The sequence below is a fragment of the Ptychodera flava genome, chromosome 16 (assembly GCF_041260155.1).
Source record: "Ptychodera flava strain L36383 chromosome 16, AS_Pfla_20210202, whole genome shotgun sequence".
Taxonomy (NCBI): domain Eukaryota; kingdom Metazoa; phylum Hemichordata; class Enteropneusta; family Ptychoderidae; genus Ptychodera; species Ptychodera flava.
Window position 1 is genome coordinate 10454700 of NC_091943.1, and position 27348 is coordinate 10482047.

The 27348-nt window shown below is 38.6% G+C and overlaps 1 protein-coding gene across 2 annotated transcripts in view; it reads left to right on the top strand.

The window, feature by feature from the left end:
* Positions 1–27348, top strand: part of LOC139152808 (sushi, von Willebrand factor type A, EGF and pentraxin domain-containing protein 1-like) — a 118510-nt gene that overhangs the window by 55217 nt on the left and 35945 nt on the right. For both annotated transcript variants that reach the window (XM_070726150.1, XM_070726151.1), the window contains exons 11-17: positions 1376–1579; positions 2443–2622; positions 8100–8291; positions 10796–10993; positions 11695–11871; positions 18935–19156; positions 19749–19931. In XM_070726150.1, the coding sequence (XP_070582251.1) occupies positions 1376–1579; positions 2443–2622; positions 8100–8291; positions 10796–10993; positions 11695–11871; positions 18935–19156; positions 19749–19931 (1356 nt within the window). The remainder of the gene's footprint in view (positions 1–1375; positions 1580–2442; positions 2623–8099; positions 8292–10795; positions 10994–11694; positions 11872–18934; positions 19157–19748; positions 19932–27348) is intronic.

A 27348-nucleotide genomic window follows, 5' to 3' on the forward strand; every position in this document is an offset into this window, starting at 1 on the left:
TACCGTCTCAGTATTTGGTGTACAGGTAGATGTAGGGGTTGAGATGCGAATTTGTTCAAATGAACACATCAGTGTCAAAAATGTGCAAATGAGGTAAGAAAAAGCGAAATTCTGAAACAGGCTTGACACAGGCTTACTCCACTGACTTGAGTCATTTCCTGTCATTGTTTATGAACTGTTACATATTAACAGACCTGCTCAAACCATAGACAGTAGAGGGGAGGAAGACCGTCTGTGGTCAAACTAAGGGGGACTAGCTGCCTTTCTGCTATGCATGTTGCTAAAGTTGACCTCCAGTACCTAAAGTTTCAGACCTTAATTACTTTTGTCATTCTTATTTTTCTGGTTTAAATATTTCTTGTTGTTTTTCTGGTTGTACTGTGCAGAAATCATTGTCATAACATCAACGTAGAATTTTCCTGCACTGAACAGATAGAAACAACATACATTGTTGATCTTTGGTACCCATACTGGTATGTACCAATTCTGATCAAATTTGAGCGACACCGTATAATTGCGGTATTTTTATTTATTTCTAACTACGCCATTTTAAGGTCTGTTTCCATGGAAACGAGCGTGGTGACCTCCGTTTTTGATTTCATTTTTACACTTGCATAACTTCCAAGAATATTTGTGCAAAGTTTCAAGAAAATGACACCACAACTTAATTTTGACGTAATTCGTAGTCCTTCACCTTAAGTAATTTTCTGTCATCAAAATATTTTGCCTTTATGCCTCAATTTTATGATATTGGTTAGATTTTTATCTGTTTACATTCACATTGTAAAAGAAATTATATAATAAGTAAATACTTGGCATTGTTTCTTGTTTGCCACAAACCCTGAAAGTGAAGTCTTGTGCGAGGTCTCTGTGTAATACTGGTATCCAATAGTCTGTGTGTCTTACACATTTGACATTGAGTGTCACTTTTTCAAATTTCAGCCCCAGGGAACCTCCTTCAATGGAGTATAATAATTTTTAAGATGAATATTATCATCAAATTGTGAAAACCTGTGACACTAATCAAACTAAACCGGTATCTGTCCATGTGGCCATTGACAAACTTTTCTCAGAGGCTAGATCCTCTGATTTGTTCCAAAATGGGTACAAGGACATATTTTACACTTTGTCACACATATACGTATTTGCGTGTTTTGTGTTATCTCTATAAAGAAAAGTAAAATTTTTGATTTTCAAAAAACTAAGGCGATCAAAGTCTTTCTTACACCAAGAGCTCTAAAATGAACCCCCACTTGTGGTAGACCAGAAAACACATTGTAAAAATTTGAGAGACTGAATTTCTGGCCCTGAGGCGCATTCTACCCTAAGATTAAATGTTTGTCTTTAAAATGTGTAATTGTGTATTATTTGTTAGATCCATGTGGCAGTGTTCCTGATGCAAATGGAATTTATGAAAATGTACAGTATTCAAGCAATATCGACACAAATCGTCTGTATTCACATGGCACATATGCAGATGTCACCTGTGTTCAGGGTAGAATACTTATAGACAATGATAGTGGAAGACTAAGATGTCACTTGGGAAACTGGATTCCAAATGGAGAGCAATGCATTGAAGGTCAGTGGGTATAAATGCAATTTTGAACAGAATACCTCAGTATATGTTTAAAATGGGCAGATAGACCGGTAGCTTACAACTTTTGAATGCTATAGAAAGTTAGGGCATGGTAAGCCCAGCAATAAAAAGAGAAATTTGAGAAAGTTTTACATATTCGTCCTTAAAAAAAATACTAAAGGAGTTTAAATTTGCCAAAAATTAACCATGATGCATGGTGTCATGTCCAGCATTAGCGTGATTTCAGCATCAAAAGTAAGATTTTGCACGTCTACCGACCTCTGCACTCAAATGTGCCACCCAATCACATGGGTTCAAAGGTGAATGCCTACAAATATCAATCAGGCAATCTTGGTATTGATCACAGTAGTGGTAATGAGATTGTTGATTTCAACTATGCTGGTATCATTAGTCAGCCAAATCCTCCATACAGATTATGTGATTGCTTCATTTGAAAGTACTTTTCCATGATATCAAGGGAAAACATACCCCATTTGAAATTTGGTTCAAGATAGTCTAAAATCGTAAGTCAATCGAAGTATTTTCACTTTCATCATTTCATTCTATCCTCAAAACTTCCCATGATTGGTTCCTCACCAATGTACACAGACGTTATTGGTGCATACACAAAAAAGTTGGGGCAATCTTTTGCAAAACTGCAGTGAAAACAGGTGTCATAGAATTAGCCCCACCAGGTCATTTTTACTAGCAGAGGAGATTAAAAGACACACTACTTCTGAATGAAAATGGTGATGTCAAGATAATATCAAAAGCAAAGAATGAGAATTGAATAAAACTACAGTTCTTGGACATCAAATATTTTTATGTGAATTTTTCCGCTGAACTTAGATTGATCTCTCTTCTAGAACCATGCCAATTACCAGCCCTGCCGGACAATGCTTACTATATATCCTCTACATACCAACAAACCATTCCTTCAAGAGGCTATATTGGCTATCGGTGCAATGCAGGATATGAAATCAATGGAAATGAATATGTACAGTGCAGAAAGGGACAGTTGGATGACCTACCACAATGCATACCAGGTGAAGTTAAAAATTGTACATTTTTGACATGACATAAATTAGCACATATAAGGAAGTGATGTAGCGATTTTCCCTAGTGGTCTTACAGCTTTAATAGCGATGGAAAAATGTGAAACGTATTTTTTTATCATTGATAACTTACTTTTTAGGATCTTATGTGGTAAAACAATGCACTAACTTATCCCCATATGTGTCAGTTGTCACATAAGCTTCCTTATGTAACTCCCTGTAACTGTGTGTAACAATCTTAGCTTCATTGTATTGTGACCTTACCGGCCCTGATACAGGTGATACTAAGAGCTATTGAACAACAGAAATCTAACAAATACAGCATCACATTTCTTACTTTCTGTCCTTATTACTCTTCTTTACCTTATTGCTCTGTCCAGACAATTATATTTTTGAAATCATTTCTCTATTTAGCAAATTCAATTTATTAAATCATTGTCATTTGAGTCTGTTTCACAGTGAGCATCTATCATTGTATACTTATTTTTAAGCCCACTCTGGTCGTAAAGTGACTCAAAATAATTTGTTGTATGAGTATGTTTTGCCTGAATAGAAAGATGGGCTCACATTGTGTACAGTCTAATAGTGTTTGGTTCCCTATACTAGCCAGCAATGCCATAGTTAAGTTTGTCACTAAATTGGATCCATAATATCATGATGCTTCTGCACTGATTGGTATTGAGTATTCTGTCAAACACTCACTTCCAATGCTATGTAAGTTTGTATTAATATACAGTAGGTGAGATCAGGAAACTTGGTTCCATGTTGAATTCCTAACACACATAGTGTATACGAAAAACCAGATGCACATGGCAGAGTATGTATAACTGTTTGTGACTGCTGCAACCAGTAAATATTAGTTTAGAAATGACACATGGCACCAGGTGAGATCAGAATGTTTTGATTTACAGAGGCAAGTTGCAATTGCTTCTTTATTGACATTGTGATGTATTCTGTGTTATTCTTGATTTAGAGAAAGTGGTACTCTCAGGGAACATTTCATCTAACTTCTGTCAATATTTTTCAAAAAAGTGTATATTATGGAGTTGAATATTGGTGATTGGGATAAGTATGAAAAACTACAAATTTTCTGTGAGAGTATTATCATCAGCAGATACTATCGGTAATTTACATCAATGAAACAGTTTCACTTCATAATATATATATATATTAATTTGTCATATTTTGAACTATTTGTTATTTTCATCCTTTCATTGATTGTCTGCTTTCACTGAGCCTTTGTACAGTTCTATACTGTAGCAAGCACGGATGGAAGTAAATGTTCCAATCAGAGAAAAGTTTGTACAAAGGAGCAAGTATCAACACCCCTGTCTATTGTAGCTTTTGTTCAATTCCTGGCTCTCATCTACACTCTGGCCTATCGTAACTTTTGTTCAATTCCTGGCTCTCATCTACACCCCTATCTATTGAACCTTTTGTCCAATTCCTGGCTCTTATGTACACCCCTGTCTATCGTATCTTTTGTTAGTCCCCAGACAAAGTCCTGGGGACTTATGGTTTTGGTTCTGTCTGTCGGTCAGTGCGTCCGTCTGTCCACGCAGATATCTCGGACATGTCTGAGCCAATTCCTTTCAAACTTGGTACAAGGATAATACACTGTAGCATACATATGCACGTCCATTGTTTTGGATGTGGCAAGCATAATTAGTGCTAATTTGAATAATTAGTGATTTTTGAAAAAGAGCTCTGTTTCTTAAGAGACTGCACAATTTGATGAAACGTTGTACACATATTGGTCACACACAGCTCTTATAGCACATAAAGGCCTTTGTCAGTATTTGGTCAATCAATTGCTAATTCGCATAAATTATGAATTTTCATAATTCTGCTAATATTTCAATAAATACTGACTCAAATTTAATAAAACTTCTTACAGATGTATACATACCAGAGTTTTAACTTTGTGCAAAGGCATTTGGCAGGATCATGTCAATTAATTGCTAATTTGCATATTTGATAAATTTTTGTAATAAGGGTTCTATGGCAAGAAATACCCACTCAAAGTTGATGAAACATACCGGATTTTTCTGAGAGTACGCCCAGGGCCGTTAAACAGAAAATGGCTACATTGTCTGCTTCACACCTGTAGCTAAATAACGGCCCAGGGCCGTAATTCGGTAAAAATTTACCGCCAATTATTATCTAAAAAATAAAGGAGTTATCAAGATTAAGTTCGTTCGGGGTTGTTCGGGTGTTTCGGCCGTCCCTCGGCAGTTGACAGATCTTCAAACATGGCGTCACGTGTCCAAGCGTCGCGTCGGGAAGTTCGAGTCGTTCCACTGATTTTGATGTACACGATGTTAAAGAGGTCGAGGAACAGATAATTGAGGAAGGGAGCTTTTGTATCTGCAAAGGCGCGGAGACTGAGTTGATGATAGCTTGCGATTACAAAAAAAAAATGCCATACATCGTAGAGCAGCATTGTTAACACGCCAACTTTTTCCAAATCCAGTTCTTGGTTCTTGCCGTGTTTTATCATGTTGTACTGGCATTAATGATAAGGTTAAATAAGAAAGCATAGCTTTTAACTGCTACGTCCATGACTTTAATGAATGGTCGCGATATAAAAACAACACGTACGATGCATTGAAACAAAGCGTCGCAGCGTCGCCTATGGCGTCGCGTCGCGTCAGTAAACACCCGGGAAACGCTACAAGTTTAACCCACGCTCACGGCAGTGCTGCAGTCCGCTGCACCATACTCTGTACATGATTGAAAAGTTCGTGATCAGAACTTTCATTCTAACAAGGAAAGGTTCCTGCGATCGAATGTAAAGTATATAAAACACAACGTTAAAATTACCAAGATTTTGAGAATGAAAAACTTAAATTCCTTGTAACTTCACTTTTCGTGGATGGAACGTGTCGGGTCTATGACGCACTTGACCCAAGCTACGCAAATACAGTCTTTGCGCATGCGTTATGACACTGTGGAGAAACTGAGTCGCATTAGCAAACCCGGGTTAATTTCACTCGGTTTGGTTGCGAAGGTACCGTCGGCAACGCAGATGGCGGGAAAGGGGTGTTAAACAATGGACATAAAGGGATTAAACCAATGGTGCACAATAGTAATAAACGTAATTATCTCAGTTGTGACTCCTTCTCTACTACCTCCATGGTTTGTCGAACGCATTCAAATTTAAGCGAAGAAAATCATCGATCAGATTTTGACGTGTGCACGTGTTCTAAGGTTGACCTAGTTTGTAAGTATCGAACGTGTGAAAATAGATACAGTGTTTCACATTCGTTGCACGCAAAGAGGCCAATAATCGTAAACAATTGTGGATCATACCATTTCTACTAGGGATTACTACTACTGTTACGTTTGTGAATGCAACAAATTTACGCGAAGAAAATCATCAGATTTTTGTATCAAAGCGAAAAAAACTTGAAAAGTAATGATGTACATTAAATAAAAAAATAATGAAACAGAGTTATTTTTTATGATAGTCATTTTATTAATTTCATAATCCCCATCGTGCAGAATGGAAAATTCCTGGCACCTGCATCATCTGTCAATCATTGTCGGCATTGTGTGGCAAACTCTAACGTTGACTTTGCGTTCTTCTGGATCATTCCACCTGCATTTTAGTAGCATAAATAGGGGGATACGGACATATATCGCCGAAGTAATTATCTTAGAAGTGTAACTTATTTTATTTTGTACGCTATATAAAACTTTTTGACCTTTGCGTAGGTAATTTTTTCAAGGGGAGTCAAGTTGAAATGCCGTAGACAAAGGTTGAGATGAAATTTAAAATTCTTAATAACGGCCCACCCCCCAAATAACCGCCCATGGGCGGTTTTTCGAGTGGGCGTACTCTCAGAAAAATCCGGTAGTACAGATGCTGATATACTAGAGTTGTAATGGTATGCAAAGACAGTGAGCAGGATCTTGTCATTTAATTGCTAATTGCATGTTTTATGAATTTCTGTACTTAAGGAAATATGTCTAGAAATATGACAGCAATTTGATGAAACTTGGTACAGATATTCATGTACCAAAGCTGTTACTGTGTGCAAAATCATTTTGCAGGATCATTTCATGGAATTGCTAATTTGCATTTTTTATGAATTTCTGTAATTAAGGAAATATGTCTACAAATACCACAGCAAATTTGATGATACTTGGTACAGGTATTGATCTCAAAGTGTTGTAGTAGCATTCAAAGACATTAATCATACCATGTCAATTAATTGCATATTTGCTTAAATGAATTTTCATAATTAGGCTGATACGTCAAGAAATACTTCATCAGATTTTTTGAAACTTGGTATAGATGTTGAGCTCATGTTGCTCTAACTGTGTATAAGGACATTTATCAGTATCATGTTAATTAATTTCTAATTTGCATATTTAATGACTTTTCCTTATTAGTGTGATACGTCCAGAAATCCTGCATCAAATTTTATGATACATGGTACAGATATCGATCTTCCAGTTGCGTGTGTAAAACTGAAAAGTGACATCCTGTTGATAAATTATTTATTGACTTATTTAATGACCTTGGCTGAATAGGGAAACAATGTTTGTAATTAGAGATCTATATTCTGAATGACTGCACTAAATCTGATAACACTTGCTACAAATGTTGATCATACAAAGATTTACCAGTCAAGAAACTTTAAGGCGTTTTGATTTTAGCAGTATCAATAGCTAATTATAGGAAGTCTCTTCTGTATTCAACATTAGGCCATATTTGGTTCACATCTGGTGTTATGCCTTTTTATGTCAAGAGCCATAACTCAGACACGCTTTGATCAGTTTCTTGCATATAAGTTGAATTTTGACATTTAAAAAGCCAGGGCATGACATGCCTAATTCTGTCCAACTTGGTAAAAGGACATAACCCTATGCCACTACTTGTTTACAATCCAATCCAATAAGGGCATCAGTCACAGACAGGGCTTTGGTACCCACATGCCTTGTTTCATGCGCATCATATTGACTTCAATTTTTAGTCACTTCCAGTGACAAATCCCCAATTACAAGGGAGGACTATGTCATTATCAATGATTTTTTCAATTCCTAGCTCATATCTACACCTATCTTTTGTACCTTTTGTTCATTTCCTGGCTATCATCTACACTCCTGTCTATTGTACCTTTTGTTCAATTCCTGGCTCTCATCTACACCCATCTATTTTACCCTTTGTTCAATTCCTGGCTCTCATCTACACCCATCTGTTGTACATTTTGTTCTATCCTGAGCACTTATAGATTTGGTTGAGTCAGTGTGTCCATCCATCTATTGTACCTTTTGGCCTATCCTGGCTGTCACCTACACCCCTGTCTGTTGTAACTTTTTGATCAATTCCTGGCTCTTATCTACACCCTGTCTGTTGTAACTTTCGTTCAATTCCTTGCTCTTATCCACACGCCTGTCTATTGGACCTTTTATTCAACTCCCTTTCTTAAGCTCATTTACATGTTTATGCTTTGTTTCAGAGGCCTGTCAGGGTATAAGCCGTGCATCACATTTAATAGTTAACTATAATGCAGATACTAGACTTGGCCGATATCCTCATGAAACTGTAGCTACATTTGGATGTTCAAGTCAATCCTATGAACTAAGTGGATCAGAAGAAGTTCGATGTCTCTTTGGTTCATGGTCTAATGAGGTACCCACATGTGTACCCGGTAAGAAGTACATCAATTAGTTCATTTCATTGTCACTGTTGTATGAGTCTGTCAATACCAGATGGAATCAGATAATTTATATTTACTGTGCTCAAAGTTAAATACCACTGTAGAACTTTTCACCCATGTTTTTAGTCCCCACAGACATAGTTAGGGAGCACTTGTAGATTTGGTTGAGTCCCAGCATCTGTCCGTTCAAGCAAGTTTCTCAGAGGTACTTCCCTAAGAGATTTCTTTGAGATGTATGACATAGGATTACTCCCTATGTCATATATAATGCATGTCAATGTTTTGTGTCATCTAATCCAATATGGCTGCATGATGGCCATTTTGTTTCCTTTATTTTATGTCTACAGCTAGTACTCAGACAAGTTTTTCCTAATGTCTGTGAAACTTTGCACAAGGACAACACACTGTAACTTACATTTAGATATAAATTATTAGCAATATGATCCAACTGCCAGACAGCCATGTTTTTTTGTTGGATGGTTTTTAATGAATAAAAAAATGAGCTACAATATGTCAGGTGTTGTACCAGACAAAATGTTTGTTTGTTTTTTATTGTTGTACTGAATAAGAATTGACCGCATGTATGTCAGTTCTGGAAGTTTGCAGTGAAAAACTCTGAGTCCTATTCTGAAATTTCGTGACTTTCACCATGACTGTTCAAAACACCTCTGAGTTAAAATATTTTGTATACAGTTTTGTGAAATGCAGTTTTGTTTGTTTTTATGATTGTGTTGTTAAAGTGAACTACAGTTACAGGAACATTAGCCCCAATACGACAATGAAATACGCTGGATCTTAGTGCAAATCTGAATCCATTTTCAATAAAGGAGTTACATTGTCAGCACTGTATTTCCCTTTGTGCCAAGTTTAAGTCATTCATGTTTAACTCTCTTACTTGTAAAACTGAGATTCATACATTGCCAGGTCAACAATTTTGAAAAAGTTACAATACCTACAGACCCTAGGGACTGCTACATTTGTCCACCCATATTCATCATATCACAAACCAACACTCAGACTTCATGGCTAGTGGGTTATTGGTACCTCATCCCATAATAAGGCATTCACCTGTTGGATGATGGATTAAATAAAAAAGTTTACATTTGTCCACTTATATCCATCATATCACAAACCAACACTCAGACTTCATATAACCATATTACAATGTTACTTTTGATCAAACATCTCAACTTTACCATCCTAATTCCATTCATACATCACATCAACTGAACATATACATCAATACAATGTTTCCTCCACTATTTTCTGAACATCTGTTGAACAATATCACTTCACCATCATTTCTTTCAATGGTTTCCAAAATCATTAGCCATGTTGGGAATATGTCATTGAAAATGAAATTTTCATCATAAAATACTTCACTGCATTGACACTTTTTCAGATGTCAAATAAATCAGTATAGTTGTGGGTAATGAGCTAAATACATGCACTCGCAAATTTTACCACTGCCAATTTTTATCAACAATCCTATCAACAATTTGATGATCGAAAAAGGCCAAGATAGAAGAAAAGACTTGATTGTAATATCAAATGACACTTTCAACATCAAATGATTCTGAAATTCCAGTTGAGAACTGCATTCCAACTTTGGCAGAAGAGCATTCCAACTTTGGAATAGAATCTATTCCAAAGTTGGAGTGCTCTTCTGAATTCAAGCCCTATTCCAAAGTTGGAATTCTCTTCTGAATTCCAGCCCTATTCCAAAGTTGGAATGCTCTTCTGAATTCCAGCCCTATTCCAAAGTTGGAATGCTCTTCTGAATTCAAGCCCTATTCCAAAGTTGGAATGCTCTTCTGAATTCAAGCCCTATTCCAAAGTTGGACTGCACTTCTGAATTCAAGCCCTATTCCAAAGTTGGAATGCTCTTCTGAATTCCAGCCCTATTCCAAAGTTGGACTGCACTTCTGAATTCAAGCCCTATTCCAAAGTTGGAATGCTCTTCTGAATTCCAGCCCTATTCCAAAGTTGGAATGCACTTCTGAATTCCAGCCCTATTCCAAAGTTGGAATGCTCTTCTGAATTCCAGCCCTATTCCAAAGTTGGAATGCTCTTCTGAATTCAAGACCTATTCCAAAGTTGGAATGCTCTTCTGAATTCAAGACCTATTCAAAAGTTGGAATGCTCTTCTGAATTCAAGACGTATTCAAAAGTTGGAATTCCCTTCTGAATTCCAGAGCTATTCCAAAGTTAGAATCCTCTTGTTAATCCCAGACCTATTCCAAAGTGGAGTGCTCTTCTTAATTCCAGAGCTATTCAAAAGTTGGAATGCTCCTCTGAATTCTAGACCTATTCCAAAGTTGGAGTGCTCTTAAGCGAAATTGGGATGAAAGCGTTATATTATGACAAGTGGTGAAATCACTGTTTTTAAATTACTAAGAGTTTATATTCAAAGAAGTGCTTAGTTCAAGACACGATGTTTGAATATTTGAATTTATAAGTTTGTGAAGATTAAAATGTCTTATTCCACCTTCTAGCATCCTGTCAAGTACCATTGGATGTAAGACAAGATCATATCACCATTAACCCTGACCATCCTAAAATAAGCCATGGATCTTCGGTAACGTATAGTTGTAATAATGGCTATGAAATACAAGGCAGAAGGTTATCAACAAGTTTAACAATAAGTTGTTCCTATGGTAACTGGAGGAATAACTTTCCAAACTGTGTGCCAGGTATGCAAGAATGTATTTTATATTGTGATTTGGAAGCATGGTCCCCAATGATTAGCCCAGTTTATTGAATAATAATTTACAATTAAAAGCACAATGGAATCCATTACAATCTGTTTTGTTGTTCAGTGTTTATGGTCGTTAGGATCTGAAAAAACACACCTATGTATCTCTTTATTTGCAGTTCTAACCTATTTTTGATACTTCTTCAAGATGTAATCCACTATCTGTAGCCACAGTAAAGTGATACAAGCTTCCTATTTGCATTAGGATGTGATACAGCTGAATGACTATCAACTGGTGTCTGCCTCCAGATTACAAAACTCTGTTCGAACTGAAATGACTGAAGTGTGAATGATTTGTGTAGGCTCTAATATATTCAAAATTTACTGGATGGAAAAAGAGAGAAAGAAGTTTGGTTTTTTTTCATCAACACAATAGCAATCATTTGCTAATTCCTTGAAAATCTTCATTTCCATAATTTGTTATACTTCCCCTCAATCAGAACCAAATCTCTCCCTAAATTTCAAGCAGGTACAACATTCCCCCTTGTGAGAAAAACCTTGAGAAAACACTGCTTCTTCCACAAAAATAAAAAGAATTCTAAAAGCATATAGCCCCATGTCCATTTTGTTCATCTCATGACTTTGTGTCCATCCTTGGTTTATCAAGAACACATAAAAAATTGTTTTGTTTTTTCACAGCTACATGCCAGCTACATGCTGATGTCCAGTATGATAATTTGAGAAGAAACTATCTTGACTCTGGAGAGTGCATATCATTTCATTGTGATGATAGTGATCAGGTACTTGACCCAGCTGGTGGGAGAGTGTGCTGTCAGTTTGGGTCATTTGAACCAAACTCACCAAGATGTTTGAATGGTATGTTCTGCTTATCAAATGTATGTTTTTTTACTCATTTTTTGCCCGTGTCGATTGATATTATAAGTTCCCTGCGGATGAAGTGCCAGGTGACCACTAGATTGGTTTCTGTCTATCCACAGCTGTTACTCAGCTATGCCTGACCCAATTTCATTCAAATGTGCACATGGTACTAAGTACATATGCATGTCGATTTATTTTGTGGTACGATCATATAAGCAGCAAGGTGGCCATTTTATGTTTTCTTCACATTCAGAACCTTCATGCAGATATACCTTAACCAATTCTTTCAAAATGTCTGTATATAATATGTCTGTCTGTCTGTCTGTCTCTCTGTCTGTATGTATGTATGGTATGTATGTTTGTCTGTCCGTCTAGATCAAAAACTTGTGAATCTCTGCACATGTTGAGCTGATTTTTAGCTCATATTTAGTATATGTATACCAAAGAGAGGTTATCTTATGAGGTGAATCAGTTCATTTGCATCCTATTTGCATGTATGTATGTATGTCTGTTAGTCCGTTCTGATAAAAACTCCTAAACCGCAACGCCTGCCATCTTAGTATTTGGTGTACAGGTGCACCTAGGGGCGGAGATGTAAATTTGTTCAAATGAACATATCAGTGTCAAAAACATGCAAATGAGGGAGAAAAAGGAAAAATCCTTCAAATTGCTTAACTCTGTAATCGTTGGTCAGATTGGGTGTAAACTTGGTATGCAGGTTCCTATAGATATTCTAAATTATGTATCTACAAATTGGGATGAAATTTGCATGTTTGTATTTTAAGAGTAATATTTGCCGTTTTTAGTCAAAAATTGTTTTCTGAAACCGCTTGTCCAATTGCTTTGAAAGTTGGTATTTGTGTTCCTCGAGATGACCTCAGGCAAGTTTGTATTGAAATTATCATATTTGTAATTTGGGGCAATTTTCCCAATTTAAGTCAAAATTTTTTTTATCCCAAAACTACTGATCTGACAGCTTTGATATTTGATATACAAGTTCCTAAGGTTTATCTCAATATAATATATTAAAATTAGGTTGAAAATGGGCAATTTTTGCCATTTTTGGTCAAAAAAATTTGTTTTCTCTCAAAATTTACTAGTCTGATTGTTTTGATATTTAGTAAACACATTCCTAGGTTTTATGTAAATATGATCTATTGAAATTAGGTTGAAATCGGCAATTTTGAATTTTTGTGCTTAATCCAACAAGGTCAGGTTTAATACTAATCATAAACTTTTACATCTTTACATGTAAATATGACAATTTTTTTATGAAAAAAATGCTTGGAAATTTGGTATGAAAGGTTGTTGTTTCTTTCCATTGTCATATTGTATATTTGGAATTTTTTGTCTGTGTAAGTCAAGTAATGGCTTCTATATAAATCCCTGGTTTGTAAGCACACAACGCTCCACAGGATATGGTGTTAAAAGAATTTAATAAGCGACAGTGGACAAATACAAAGCAGTGATAACCTAACTACGGAAAAATACAATGTCAAGCAAAACTACGAAAGTAAAAATCTAGGCAAAAACCATTTCAAAACTAAGCACAAAATAACTCAAAGATTGGGTGAGGGGTCTCCGCCAGTCTGCTTCCTGGGCAAAGGTTTGGGTTGCAAAGTTGTGTTTGCAGACCTTTGGAAAGCCGAAAGTGAAAGTGGTTCCACCGGGCCGGTGGAGATCACCTTCTTGAGTGGGGGTACATGCAATGGACGGCCCAAGCGGAGGACAGTCAAACAGACTGGACGGAGAGACCCCCATGAAAGTGGCTGAGTATTTCTTTTCTGCGATACCTAGCGGGCTACAGCGATAAATGGCGTATGGTGGTGTGGTGAAAGGGCCAATAAGATAGCCCTTTGGCAGTTCGGAGTTAATTTGGTGCGACACAAAATCCGGATCTTGTCGGGCTGAGAGAAGGTTGCGACAGATGAGCGGTGAGGAAAGTTGACAGCGTAGGCCTGTGTTAAATCCTTCAGAAAGTCCTGTAAGCAGGTACTCAGTGTTTCCCCTGGGTTCCAAAATCTTGTAGCAAATTTGGCTAGAAGCCCTAAAAAATTATTGGCCAAACCAGATATTCAATTAGCCAAGCCGATACCACTGATCACAAATGATGTCATTTCTTTTTTTATTAATATGCAAAAATAAATATTTGTCTGCATTTTCCGTAAGAATGACGGAAATAAACCTTGTTAGTGCTACTATGGATACTAAAAGTAACACCAATTTATGGTTCAGATTACAAGGTGTCAACATCAGCCACACATACAACATAAAATTTGTCCGAATTTCAAGTGACACTTGTCCAAAGTTAGGGGTATGCAACTATATTCAGTAACAAACCTGAAATTGCTATCGTGCCATACTGTACTGTCGCTACAGACAACGGCACGAAACCTGGTTCAGCATACTAGTTTTTTCAAACGAATCAGATATCCATTCTCGTAGCAGTTCGAAAGTAAAATACTCTCAGACTTGAGAAATATGTGCATTTTAGACTTCCAATACATTTGCTTTACGCTTGAAGTTTAGCAAGCGAAGCTTGGACAGCGCACAGCGTATCAATGGCGCCTGGGTCAGGGGTCATCATCAAAGACGTCAGTGTGTATTCACAGCCAGCTTCAATCATGCCATGGATCGCGGAAATCACGGATCATAAATCCAAATGTTCACGTCTATTATGTTAACAGAACCGTAAAATATCAAATATATACCCTTTTGATATGGAGAAACATCTTTTTGTTTCACTGACGATCAAGTTAAATGCTCAAATATCGCGACAAGACTTTGCGTATTTATTTGCACGATGTGAACGCGGAACTGGGCCAACTCGGCGGACGAGCGAGGGCTTCTCTGAAAGTCTGTATACGATGTCACGTCACAATACACCACGGTCCGTGATACACTGAAAATTGCCGCGAATTTATATTTAAGGAAGCCAATTCACACAAGTTTCTAACGCCAGTAAAGGTATTTTCTTGTTGGCAGCAATACACCACGAACATTTTCGCTATTCAGGAGTGCCTTACTCGCTCTACGTTCTAAAAAATGCCATGTGTATGCTTTTGACCATGCATGCCGCTACCTTCCTTTCCAAATTCACGGTCGACTTTCCTACATTGATCATAATTTTTCTTTCCATTTCATAGCTTTACTTGCGCTTAGAATGTGTGTTGTAGGGATGGTTCCCCCCATATTGGTGGAGCAGCCAAAGTCAAAAAGGAAAGTTTGCCGTTTTTGCTTAGTTTCACCGTCTCTATGATCCTTCAATTCAGTGTTGACGATGACATACATTGGCTGTCACATGCACGGAGTTATCTGTAGGAACACATTGCGCTTAGTCAAACCCAAAACTTCGCAACAGTTTAGTCAACTAGTCATGATATAAGCTTACATGCAGTACTATTGATTTGTGAGTTATTTCGTTACAATTTTATTCATACTCTATGCGTTACAAATATGATCTCCTGACGCATAAGGTCGGGGATGCACAGAGATAAAGCATTACGTCTCAAGTTGAATGCAGGACATGTGCGCGCGGACAGACAAAGTGATGACGTCATAGTGCAATTTTCGATTCGCAAGTTTGGCTAACTTTTGCCAAAATCTTCTCACCAAACGCTACTTTTTTCTCGCATTTGCGATTTGGCGAGCGGGCAGCGGAAACACTGGGTACTTGACGAATCCTTTGTCGGGGTGATTTGAAAGTTCGGAGGCAAGGGTGCCAATATTAATTGGTGTTGATGGTGCACAAGTGTCAGCGTTAAATGTGGATGGCATATCGTGCAGTCAGGCTCTGTTAGCTTGGTCTTTAGGTCGACATTTTCCTTGAGCTGATGAGTGATCGGATGAGTAGCATACCAAACACACGTGGGAAAAACCACAGTTACTTCGTTTGCAACCAGGCTGGGAGTTGAAGTTATTGCAGATTTCCTTACCCTGGTAGGTGACGCGTCTTCTTCCGCTTCTATCGACGGTCGATGAAGGCGATTGGAACCTTATGGGATTGCTGTTTGGTCTCTTACTCTCGAGGTACGGGCAGACTTCGGTGGTATGCACTGCGCTATTGCAGACGTTGCAAAGGTTGGCCTTGAGACCGGAGAATGTCGAGGTGTAGATGAGCGAATCGCGAACTCCCCAGTCTACTTTGATGCCATGATTTAACAGGAGTGCGGCCGCCTTGGCGGAAAAGTCGCGGTGGTATTCGTAGAAGGCGAAACCGCTGAAACGTTTTGACATGCCAACGATGTCCGTGACGTATGCATCAAGTTCTGTTCGACGATTAGGGAATGCCTCACACATGACGTTTTTATAGACGGTGAAAGCTTGAATGAATTCAGTAATGGTGAGAGGTCTGTTTACTCTGCCGTCCTGGACAGGTTTCAGAGACAGGGCTTCGTTGCCGATGATGATATGTCGTTCGCCATCTTGGTAATTGTAGCCGGGTATGAGTAAGCAGGCAAGATTGATATCCTTACCTGAAAGAATATCGCGGCGAATAGCAGGTGAAACCAGTTCGACGTTTGGCAGTCTTTCGGATGGTATACCGCGGCCCTGGAGGAGGTTGTTGGGAGAAAAGTTCGAGACAAGCGCAACCGTGTTTAGCCCTGGGTTGGTCGCTTGAACGGGCGGATCATGAGCTGCCTGGGCGCCGCCATCTTGGTTCTGCTGGGGGCTGTTGTTGTTGCCGGAAGTGAAGGCTTCTCCCCGCAGGTCGGTGAGAGGGCGTTGTTGCAGTAGATTTGCTATGTTGGCCATGTTGGCGGCCATGTTGGCCATCGAAGTCTGTAGGGCGGAAAACATTTCCATCGTCACGACTCCCGATTGAGGTGGTACTTGATTTGTTGATACTGGAGTTTCGCTTTGCAGTATGGTAACGGCAGCTGATTGAGGTTGTGGGAGACCGTGGGCAGCCGTCGCTACGGTGGCTGGAGCAGTTGGAGCAGTCTGACCTTGTTCGGCAACGGGGAGGTCAGGAGTGGACGACGCCCCTCGCGTCCAAGATCGTGCACGGGTCACTGGACGAACGTACGGCGTTACGCGCGGCGTAGACTTCTTGGTTCGTTTTCGAGGAGGCATTGTCGGCGCTGTGGTCCGGTAGATACGGGAATGAAAGGAGACCGGGAGTGACTAGAGACGAGCAGCAGGGAGTGTTGTAATAGCTTGGCAGACAGCCTGATGGCCTAGAATGAATGAACTTGGACAAGAAGCTTGCAGCAAGGATTAGGTCAAGTGCCGTGCGCAAGAAAGATGGTAGCTAGATAGCAGATGCTAAGTGTCTACGTCAGCAGATGAGTAGATAGATAACCAGTATAAGATGTCTACGTCAGCAATGCAAAGTGACTTCAGGACATGTTGTTCTGCAGGCAGCCTAGCTCCGTGGACTTACAAACTGGATTTGTGTTAACACACAATTCCTTATTTTGATGCTTTTAAATTTGGTTAGAATAAGGGCTTTAAAACAGATGTACATGTGTGATGTAACATGCTCCTTGATAGGTTTTTGCTTGGAAGTTTCCTGTTTGTCTATGACACTGTCGTACTTGTTTAAGTGGATGGCAGTTTGGGATATACCATTATAATTAGGTGTGGCAGCATCATTACCAGTGGAAGCTCCAAAGAATGCTCGTTATTATACGTTATGGTTAATAGTTTCCTATTGTGCAACCATAGACCTTAGAGAGACCAAAGATTGTCCACATTAATTCTGTGCAATACAATAATATAAAGAAGACATCTGTACTTTGGTATGGCAGCCTGTATCACTAATTATGATATTCTAGGTTGCATGGTATTGTGTAAGTGTGTGTGATCAACAGTTACAACAGTTGCCGAACATTTCATATTTCAATGGACAGCACATCAACATTTTTTAAATGCACTTGACTATAATATCACAAGCTGAAGGTCTACCGGTATAAAAGCTATTAAATAATGTATATACACTCACTCTGGCTCTACCCGTGAAATCAAATGTGAGCACAGTGTCATTGATGCTATTTTTGGTGTACTTATGCCCTGCATATGTGGTGTAGATGTTTCATTTGTTCAAATGAACCTGTCAGCCTTGTACATATGTGAATAAGACAGAAAAAGATGAAAATGGTCAAAAATCAAGAACTCAGGAACTATTCATCTGATCATTGTCCTACTTGGATTTTAGCTACCTTAAGCCACATTCATATGGCTGTATTGATTCGTTGCCAATATTGGCTGTTTTCTATTTTTGATGAATTTTTTCTCTATTTTTGCCATTTTTTTGTCAAAAAGTCTTCTTCTCTGAAACCAATGGTCTGATTATTTAAAAATTTGATGTACAGGTTCCTAGGGATAACCAAAATTTAAAATTTGCATATTTGTATTTTTGGGCGCTTTTAACCATTTTTTAATCGAAAAAATCTTCTTAGAAACTGTTTATCCCATTACTTTCAAATTAGATGCCTAGGTCATTATGAGGTGAAGGATTTCATATCTGCAGGAGTATAAGATGATTTGCGGTGGAATTTTCTTAATAACCATTCTGTAGGAATGCAAGGTTATGTGTGTACTGGTACTGAGTAATTTTGTAAATTTGGAGTGCGTGTCATCGACACTATTTTTTTTCTATGTCAGGAACAGTTAAGATGTGAACAGATTCTAGTAAAACTTTTCTCCCTAAAATGCTAGTCCCACAGCTTTCTGTGGCCTCTCCGCTAGGCGACTGATGCCGTATGTTGTGGGTTCGAACCCGATTGAAAACTAGCCGTATTTTCAAAGTTAGTTTACAGTTTCTTAAACATCTCTGCTTTATGTTTTATGCAAATGATGATGAAATTTGCACACTGCCTTTTTTGTGAAAGAAAATCAAGATGTACCCATGTCAGAAATAGTCATATTTGATATTTGAAGTACCGTGGACTGTTTAAGTTCCAGAAAAAATGTTTTTTGATAATACATTGTTTTGTTTTATCATCATCACAGCCATATGACACGGCGGCCATGAAAGTCTTACTTTGATTCAAATACTAATCACTGCTCAAGTCCATATTTATTTAAATTAATTTATGACTGTATTGCTTTTCAGCACCATGTGTACTACCTAGGATTGAGCTACCTTTGATACTCACAGACTCAAATCTTGCAAACACTAATCAAGTTGAAGAGGATACATTGGTGGAATTTATGTGTGCAGATGGTTATAGGCCAACAAATGGAGATACAAAACATAAATGTATTGATGGTCAATGGAGGAGATTTCCGTTGTCCTATCCAGCCACAGAGGCCAGACTTCCAGTCTGTCAGCAAGGTGGGGGGCTACCCGTAGTTTTTGTAACAAATCTGTTTGAACCTGTCGTTATAAAGTCCATGATAACCAGGAAGAACAGAAATAATGAAGCTGCAGTATATACCTGTTTGATATCCTCATGTCCTCATATTCATTGCACAGATATGACTTATTGCATGTTATTCAAACACAGCAAAATGAAACATCATCTCTTTATTTTGCAGTACAATTAAAGATTGCTATGCATCCATTTCATGAAATTTTAATGTTCAAAGTCATAAAACAGATATGCCTCAAATAATAAAATTCAAATGTGTCACAAGAATAATTAGCAATCATACATATATGGTAGATATGGTAATTTATTTTGCGAAACCAAAATGAACATATTTATCTGATTGATGTGTTCATGAAAAATGAAGGACAAGGTAATATGGAGTCTACATATACACTGTACCCTAGTTGCATAGTTGTGTGCCCTTCATTGTACTGTAGGTAGAGTGTCAAAAGTTGTCAACAATTATTGATAAATGACTCATGGTCAGCAGGGACTGTCATTATTGATGATCAATTATTTTAATAAACAATATCTTCTTTTTGTGTTTCATTTCAGATGAGTGTGAAATTCCTGACCAACCTGTGAATGGTCATGTAATTATAGGCTGGTCAGATGGACATCAAGTGGCTATATTTTCATGTGATAGTGGTTTTGATCTTGTCCATGAGCCAAACAGAAGAGAGTGTCTCAATGGACAATGGCTTGGAAGACCCTTGCCAGGGTGTACTGCTACTTCAGGTTTGTGAAAAACTAGGTGTTACCTTTAATGTTTTACAACGAACAGATATATAGAAATGAGGCCAGGGCCTGAAAAATCCGCTTGCCCGATGCCTGGGACAGACTGATTTCTAATACGGACCAGTACAAAACTAGCCCGCACTTGCCCGCGGGCAGAAAATTCAGAGCCAACTCAGTGTTTTGCCCACAGTGCGTTCTTGCGTCTTTTGACGCAAAATTAGAAACGATGTCCCCCAAAAGTACTAGACATGGGTCACTGGGACGCACTAAAATCAGGGCCTATTTTTTTCGTCTCAACCGACACACTAAAGGGAAATCAGTTACTCTGTTACAGTTTGCGATTCATGGTATGAGCAAGTCGATGTGCGTCCACTAGCCCACTGGACCCTGGGGTAAATGCCGGGCCACGTACTTCTTCACTCATTTTACGGGTAAAATGTAATGAGATAATAACCAGACAATGATGTTTGAAGTGGAAGCCTTGATCATTTTAAAATGAACAACTAACTTTTAACCAAACAATTTGGACAGTGAAACAGTAAAGCAAACTTTATTGACAACCATGGTTACTCTACCCCACTAACCTGCTAGCTAGTAATACAGTGTACGGAGAATGAAATTTCGAGCCAAACTGCACGGTGCATCAAACGGAATTTACTACACTTGTATTTGGTGTGCCGGAAGCTCACGACTTCACCTAAAAATATCAGTAACTCCAAAATTTTGTTGAAGCACTATATCCCTGTCTTTCAAATTAGATTTTGCCATCAGATTGTTCTCCAGGAGTCTCACGCAACTCTTCGATTGTACACAGCAAGTTTGAAAAGGTCACCATGCTGAAATCCTTACATGTATATGGTCAAGACCCTCTATCTTGATTGTAGTGGACCTTAACAAAAGCCACCCAGCTTGTCAAAACAGTGGTATGGCAAGTTGCTATTGCTATTTGATAAAGGAGTTCCTCTCATATATTTAGTGTTTTCAACCTATTTTTTCGTAATTTTAATGAAAAAGTATCAATCATTTGGACAATTATAAAAATAAAGTGAACTTTTTACAGCGGTAGTGAATAAAAAACCATGTTAAATGTGTGCATTAGACTATTTTCTTCAATCAGTTCTAGTTTCGAAGTCATAAGTGTAATGAAACATCTTTTTTATTTCTGTTAACACATCTAATTCAGTAACTTGCAAGAATTCCCATAAACGACGAAAGCATATTAAATTAATTTCATTATGGTAATGTACTTTTTTAACAATTAAAAACTGTAAATACCACCAATTTGTCACAAACCATTGTACCGTAGGAGAAGTCCCACAATCCGGGTAAGAGCAAAATTAACCTTTTTTGGAAAATTTTCAGGGCAAGTGGGTTTCTGCTACGGACAAGTAAGAAAATAGAGGCTACTTGTCCGGGGACAAGTGGATAAAAATCATATTTTTCAGGCCCTGGAGGCACTAGATATTAGCTGTTAAAAAAATTAGCAAGCACATCATTCTAATGCAATTCAACATTTACCATTTCAGAAGTTGTAATTACAGCTCTAAAAGTTGTGAAGACAAGTTCCTTCATTAAACTTAGATCACATGCCCAGAAAAAAATGTTACTTAGTCACATGCTCATGGGATACCCACTTGAAAAGAATTCAAAAGGGATAAAAACAAAATTTCAGAGGTACATTTAAAGCTTTCATACCAGGATACACCACATTCGCAAAATGAGACTAAAAATTAAAAGAAGAAGGATAAAAATTGACTCCGCAAAAGATACAGCATTTGGGAATCAAAGTACATTGTGAAGGGTCATATCTTCAAAGGTACCAGCCTCAGCAAATTTACATTTTACCTTTTTTTTGTGTTTCATTGGCAGATATCACAAATAAATACTGCAACAAAATCAGATATATTGACATCAACAGATTACACTTTCAGCTACTGTAGAATATAGTCTCTAGAAGCTATTGGGATGAGTATCAATCTCGCGTCAGTATGTATGCTTGCATGTTTGTATGTATGTGCCAGTGTGTATGTCTGTGTGTATGTCCGTTTCTGAGGATATCTGTCCACTCAAATATTTTGAGAACGGCAGGACTGATAGACTTGATATTTTCTGTAGATGCTACATATGATTATGATTTTTGCAATTGATACTATATAAAGGCAGATACAATATATTAGTCCTTTGTGCCCTGTGGGCACAAAGTACTAATGTGATGACGCGGCCTCTGTTGTTGCATACAGTGGGCCGTATGCTGTGGACGCAGGTATCTCAGAAACGCTTCAGTAACTTTTTCTGAAATTTGGTCTGGTGGTCACTTGGGCATGTATCTCAAACGGTCTTTTTCCTTTTTTTTTTGTACTTGGGCCTCAGCCCAAGTACATTTGTTTTCATTCCGTGGGAAAAAACTCTGTAAGGTATAACCATTCCTGGCTGAGACCAGGGAGGGCAAAATGTCTTGGCTTCATCTTTCTTGGCATAATAAATGGCGTAATGATGTTAACTGAATGGAAGTGCTGCTCTCAGCCAGTCTTGAATAAGTGAGATGTGAATATTAATGCTTCTCTATCTGAGTTTTTGCCACAAAATCTTCTGAATATAATCAAAATGTGCATCGAAATGCAACAATTAATGCACCCTCCGTTTCCTAGGCGATGGCACGACCCTTGCTACACCCACTGGACGAGCCAAAGTGGGAGGGGTAATTTCAGTTTGGTCGAACAAGAGGGCTCGAGACCAGAATTTAACATTTAAACTTGAAACATGTATAATCGCTGACAAGATGTGGACTAGTGTTAACCGAAGTAAAATTGTGAAAAGGAAAGGTTTTATATCCCGGACACAATGAAAAACATTACGACTGGAAACTGTACCCCCAGTTGAGAATAGTAATGCCCACAGCGATGGAGAACACTTATCCTTGAGCTGAGAAAACCAGACCATCATTTCGAAATAGAGCTGCAGATTCGAGAAGCTCGTTCAAAATAGCTAGGTACACCCCAAAGGGGTGGTTTCGAGTTTTGAGGGCAAATTTCGCCTCCTTCATATAGAAATCGTACGTTTGTTTTTCCAGGAGAACACACCATTTGACACAAAATTTGCATGTAAAGGGGTCGCCAGTAAGCACGTGGTCAATCTGGCATAAGAAACAATATGAAATGTTGGGTAAAGCCAGTCCAAAATAAACTGATTTGAACTTTTGTGTTTTGTAATTTATACCACTGCAGTAACATTACCTTTTTTGACAACATCACACAATGTAATACGTTTTGAAACTGAATACTCCGACGTATTCTGTGTCTCCTTTGCTAAAAAATACGGTATGCCGATTACTTTGCTAAAAATACGGTATGCCGATTACCATGTAAGGAGATGATGACGTCAAGACAGATTTGTAGTGTGTTTGGTCCTGGATGGTGCACGAAGTTTTGTCAAGGTAGCTTGTGTATTTATTTCCTAAATGGGAGAGATTAGGGTCGATCTAAACGAAGGCCGAAGAATGTTATGATCCTCTAAGCGAGCTGAACTCTAACGCAAATGGTTGGATATGGAAGACCGGTCACGACATGCGACATGCGACCTGCGACTTCAAAACTGCGACCTGCGTCCCGCGAGTTTGAAACATGCGACCTGCGACTTCGGCATTTAGACCTAGGTGTATAACCTGCGACTTCACAACAGCGACCTGCGTGTTTGTCAAACTGCGACCTGCGACTTCACAACTGCGACATGCGACAACAACACGTAACGTTTCATGGTGTTTTCCTCACTATTAGATTGGAGGCGTCTTGCGTGAACTTTAATCCTTTGAGCGCCAAAGTCTATTTTTGTCCCCTTTATATAATAAACCCCTGTGCAAACATATTTGCTAACCATGAATAGCCAGAGACCGACTCAAGTTCTTTATAGATAACGCGAGTTAAAACTGTAAAACAGGACATAATTAAACCCTCCTACAATCCTATTTTCAGTCTTTAAGCCTAATATGTACATACTATAATATGTACATATTATTTTTTGTGTGTATATAATATTTTAGATCATGTAGGCAGAAAAGTTCCAGAAACTATTAAACACTGATGTAGACGTTTAAAACCCTATTGCTATTGCATTATTTCAGATCGGTTTGCCTTTCGTAAGAAGGAAAATAAATTTGTGCTCTTCGTTTGTGGAATTCTCTACCGTCACAGCTTCAGCACTTCTATCGCTGGTTGAATTCTTTCGCTGGCCGATTTTGCGTAGGCCAGCGGTGCGAAAATAATGCTCTGGTCGCGGAGAATGCAGTAAACCGCGTGTTTTAATATAGTGCAATGGTGTCCCTCGTGTTTTTCAGGCTCGTGTTCAGAGCAATGGTGCGAACAAATCAAGACTGATATCGCAGTTTGACAAACACGCAGGACGCAGGTCGCTGTTGTGAAGTCGCAGGTTAGGCCTACACCTTGTAAATGCCGAAGTCGCAGGTCGCATGTTTCAAACTCGCAGGACGCAGGTCGCAGTTTTGAAGTCGCAGGTCGCATGTCGCATGTCGTGACCGGTCTTCCATAGTTGGATAATTTGGAGGATGTCTAGAATGATCTCGTCTCATTAAGATTATTTGGCGGTCAGTATTGAATTTCAACTGCGTCACAAGTTTGCGAAATGAGTATTCCGTCGAACGGTCAACGAACGATATTTTAGAAATCTGGAGACATGGCACATCGCATTTTTATATTAATATTTTATATTTTACAAAAGATGTAAGAAGCAATGATTTTGTCGAAAATTCTGAAAAAATATAGGAAGATTTGATCGCGAACACATTTTCACTTGGGGTCAACTAGCTCTGCGTACGATGCTGTGTGTTCCGCTACAGCTAATCGCCCCGCTCACCACAGCCCTGCAAAGACCCGTACGCGTACGTAGGGTCGGTGACTTCAAATCCATTTTGGGACTTGACGTAAAAAGCCAAATTACTGCCGAAATTCAGCGTTCTTGGGCCCAAGTCGTATCCCAGCCTACCTCAGCTACTCGATCGCTTCCAAAAATGACAGTCTTTTATTCACTTCTCGTAAATAACCGTCGATGTCGGCAACTCTCTCGCTAGCCCTGCGTACGATGCTGTGTGTGGTATCTGCTAAAGTGCGGGTTGCGGGCTGCGGGCTGCGGGTTGCGGGCTGCGGGCTGTGGGCTGCGGGTTTTTAGAATTATGGCTAGATTTCTAATATACCTGCCAAGTCCATATTTCAACATCAGGTCAAGATGGTTAAAATTAATGAAACACAACATGTTCCATATTGTGTATTTTAACATAATACTGTACATTTGAAGGCTGTTGAAAACATATATGCTGTAAAATTGATTTTTTGGACTAAAGACGCTATAACAGACCAAACCAAGTGGGTGAAAATACGTCATGTTTCTGAAAAAAAATCAAAATCTGCTAAACTAAAAGCGGCGATTCCGAGGACCAATTTATTTGTTCCGAGCTGCCTGGCCATTACAAATAATTTGGGATCTGAAATCACTTTTCTTTCTTGCCATGGATGTGAGTGAGAAATAATACCAGACTGACAAAAAAAATTCGCGCCTCGGAAATGTCGCCACTTATCGCGGAATGAAAATTGTTACATTTCTAGTATCAGGCCATAGGAAGTAAATTCTTTGTAATGCATCTATTCACAATTCGGTTCTAGGGCCCCGCAACACATACAAAAAATTAAACAATGCCTACTTAAATGCAATGTGTAAGGGAAGATTTGACTTCAAAGAGCGTAGAAGTGTTGTGTATTTAAATGCCGTGTATTTTTCATGAAATCTTTAAAAGAAAAAGACGTACGACAATGGACTTAGCTTACTTTGCCGTTTCGGTTCAACCGAGGTCACGACCACAGAGAACGACATTCCGCTAACATTTTACGCGAGAATTTCAGCGGGAAAAAAAAAAACACGTCGGTGCGTTGACTTATTCTCAGGAATCGATCTAATAGGAATATTTTTGGATGAGTTTTGTGTTCTGCAGCTCTCAATAATTGTGTATCTCCTAATATCATGAACATATTCTATGACTTGCACCTGCAGCATGATAGTCGCTCCATATGCATTTGATCCAGCGTGACTATGAAAAGTTTCCTAGGACTATTATCGTGTTCACCACAATAAAATAATTTTAAACGGCATTGAAAACGATTCTGAAAATTGTGCTTTTATCGGCGGTTGAAATAATTTGAAGAGTGAGAAGGGCATGGCATTCTATGAAAAATTAACAAATTATTAGGCGTGTCGAGTTTCAACGAACTGAAGTTCATCGCCCAGTTCATCTGTGCTGTCAACGATCCGAAACTTACTTTTAAACTATCCATCCTAATCATAACATAAAAAGTTAATATAGCGAGTTGTTGTGAAATCTGTCTTGTGTTCATATTATAACTCATCCGTGTTCAGTCATATCATTTCGAAAGCTTCGATCTGCAGTGCGCTGTGCAACGGCGAATGTTGGATGGGAAATGGATTATTCTGACGTTGGTGGCGCTTTACCAGATGTAAGCTGAAATAACGGCATTATTCAAGAAGTTCACGGCTTTTATTCCATAAACAAATACATCTAGATACTCTTTTAGCATTCATTCTAACTACTAGCGAAAATGATACCGAAAATCACGCATTTTTTTATGCCCGCAACCCGCAGCCCGCAACCTGCAAAATAGCGCATCCGGCTGTGTGTTAGCTGTAGCACATAGCATCGTACGCAGGGCTAGGGGTCAACATGGGGTCGCAGCCATGTTGCCTCAAAACTTATTTCTGTCTGCACTCAAAACTCAAAAATGTCGGATATGAACCTGAAAAATCGATGCAATTTTGTCAAACTTCGGCGAAATTTCAGCATATAGACAAAATTTCATCTAGGTAACTTAGGTAAATTTACTGAAATTTGATCGACAAATAATCCTGAGCTTGAACGTGACAGCTCGCCTTCTCCGGGAAGTCAAGCATCCAGCTACACAGTTGCCCATATGGCCAGGTTTATGAGATTGTTTTCAAGCGACGGCGGCAGACCGTACGGGGCTCTGGATATGAACCTACCGCCCGTGTAGCTGTAATAACTGTTGCGTTGTTTTTAGTGCCCACGGACGAAGTCCTGGGGGAGTTATAGGTTTGGTCATGTCAGTCCGTCCGTCCGTCCGTTCACGCAGATATCTCAGACATGCCCTGGTCAATTTCTTTCAAACTTGCACAAGAATAGTACCCAACCCCATACAGATGCACGTCGATTTGTTTCACAATGCGATCGAATTTGGCCGTGTTAGAGGACTTTTTAGTTTACACCTCCATAGACTCCCATGTATAAGGCAGTTCTCCATAGACTTTCATGTATAAGTCCAAGAAAAATAAAAATTTAGTTTCTCATCGTATTCATATTGCCTAAAGGATGCAGTGACACAGT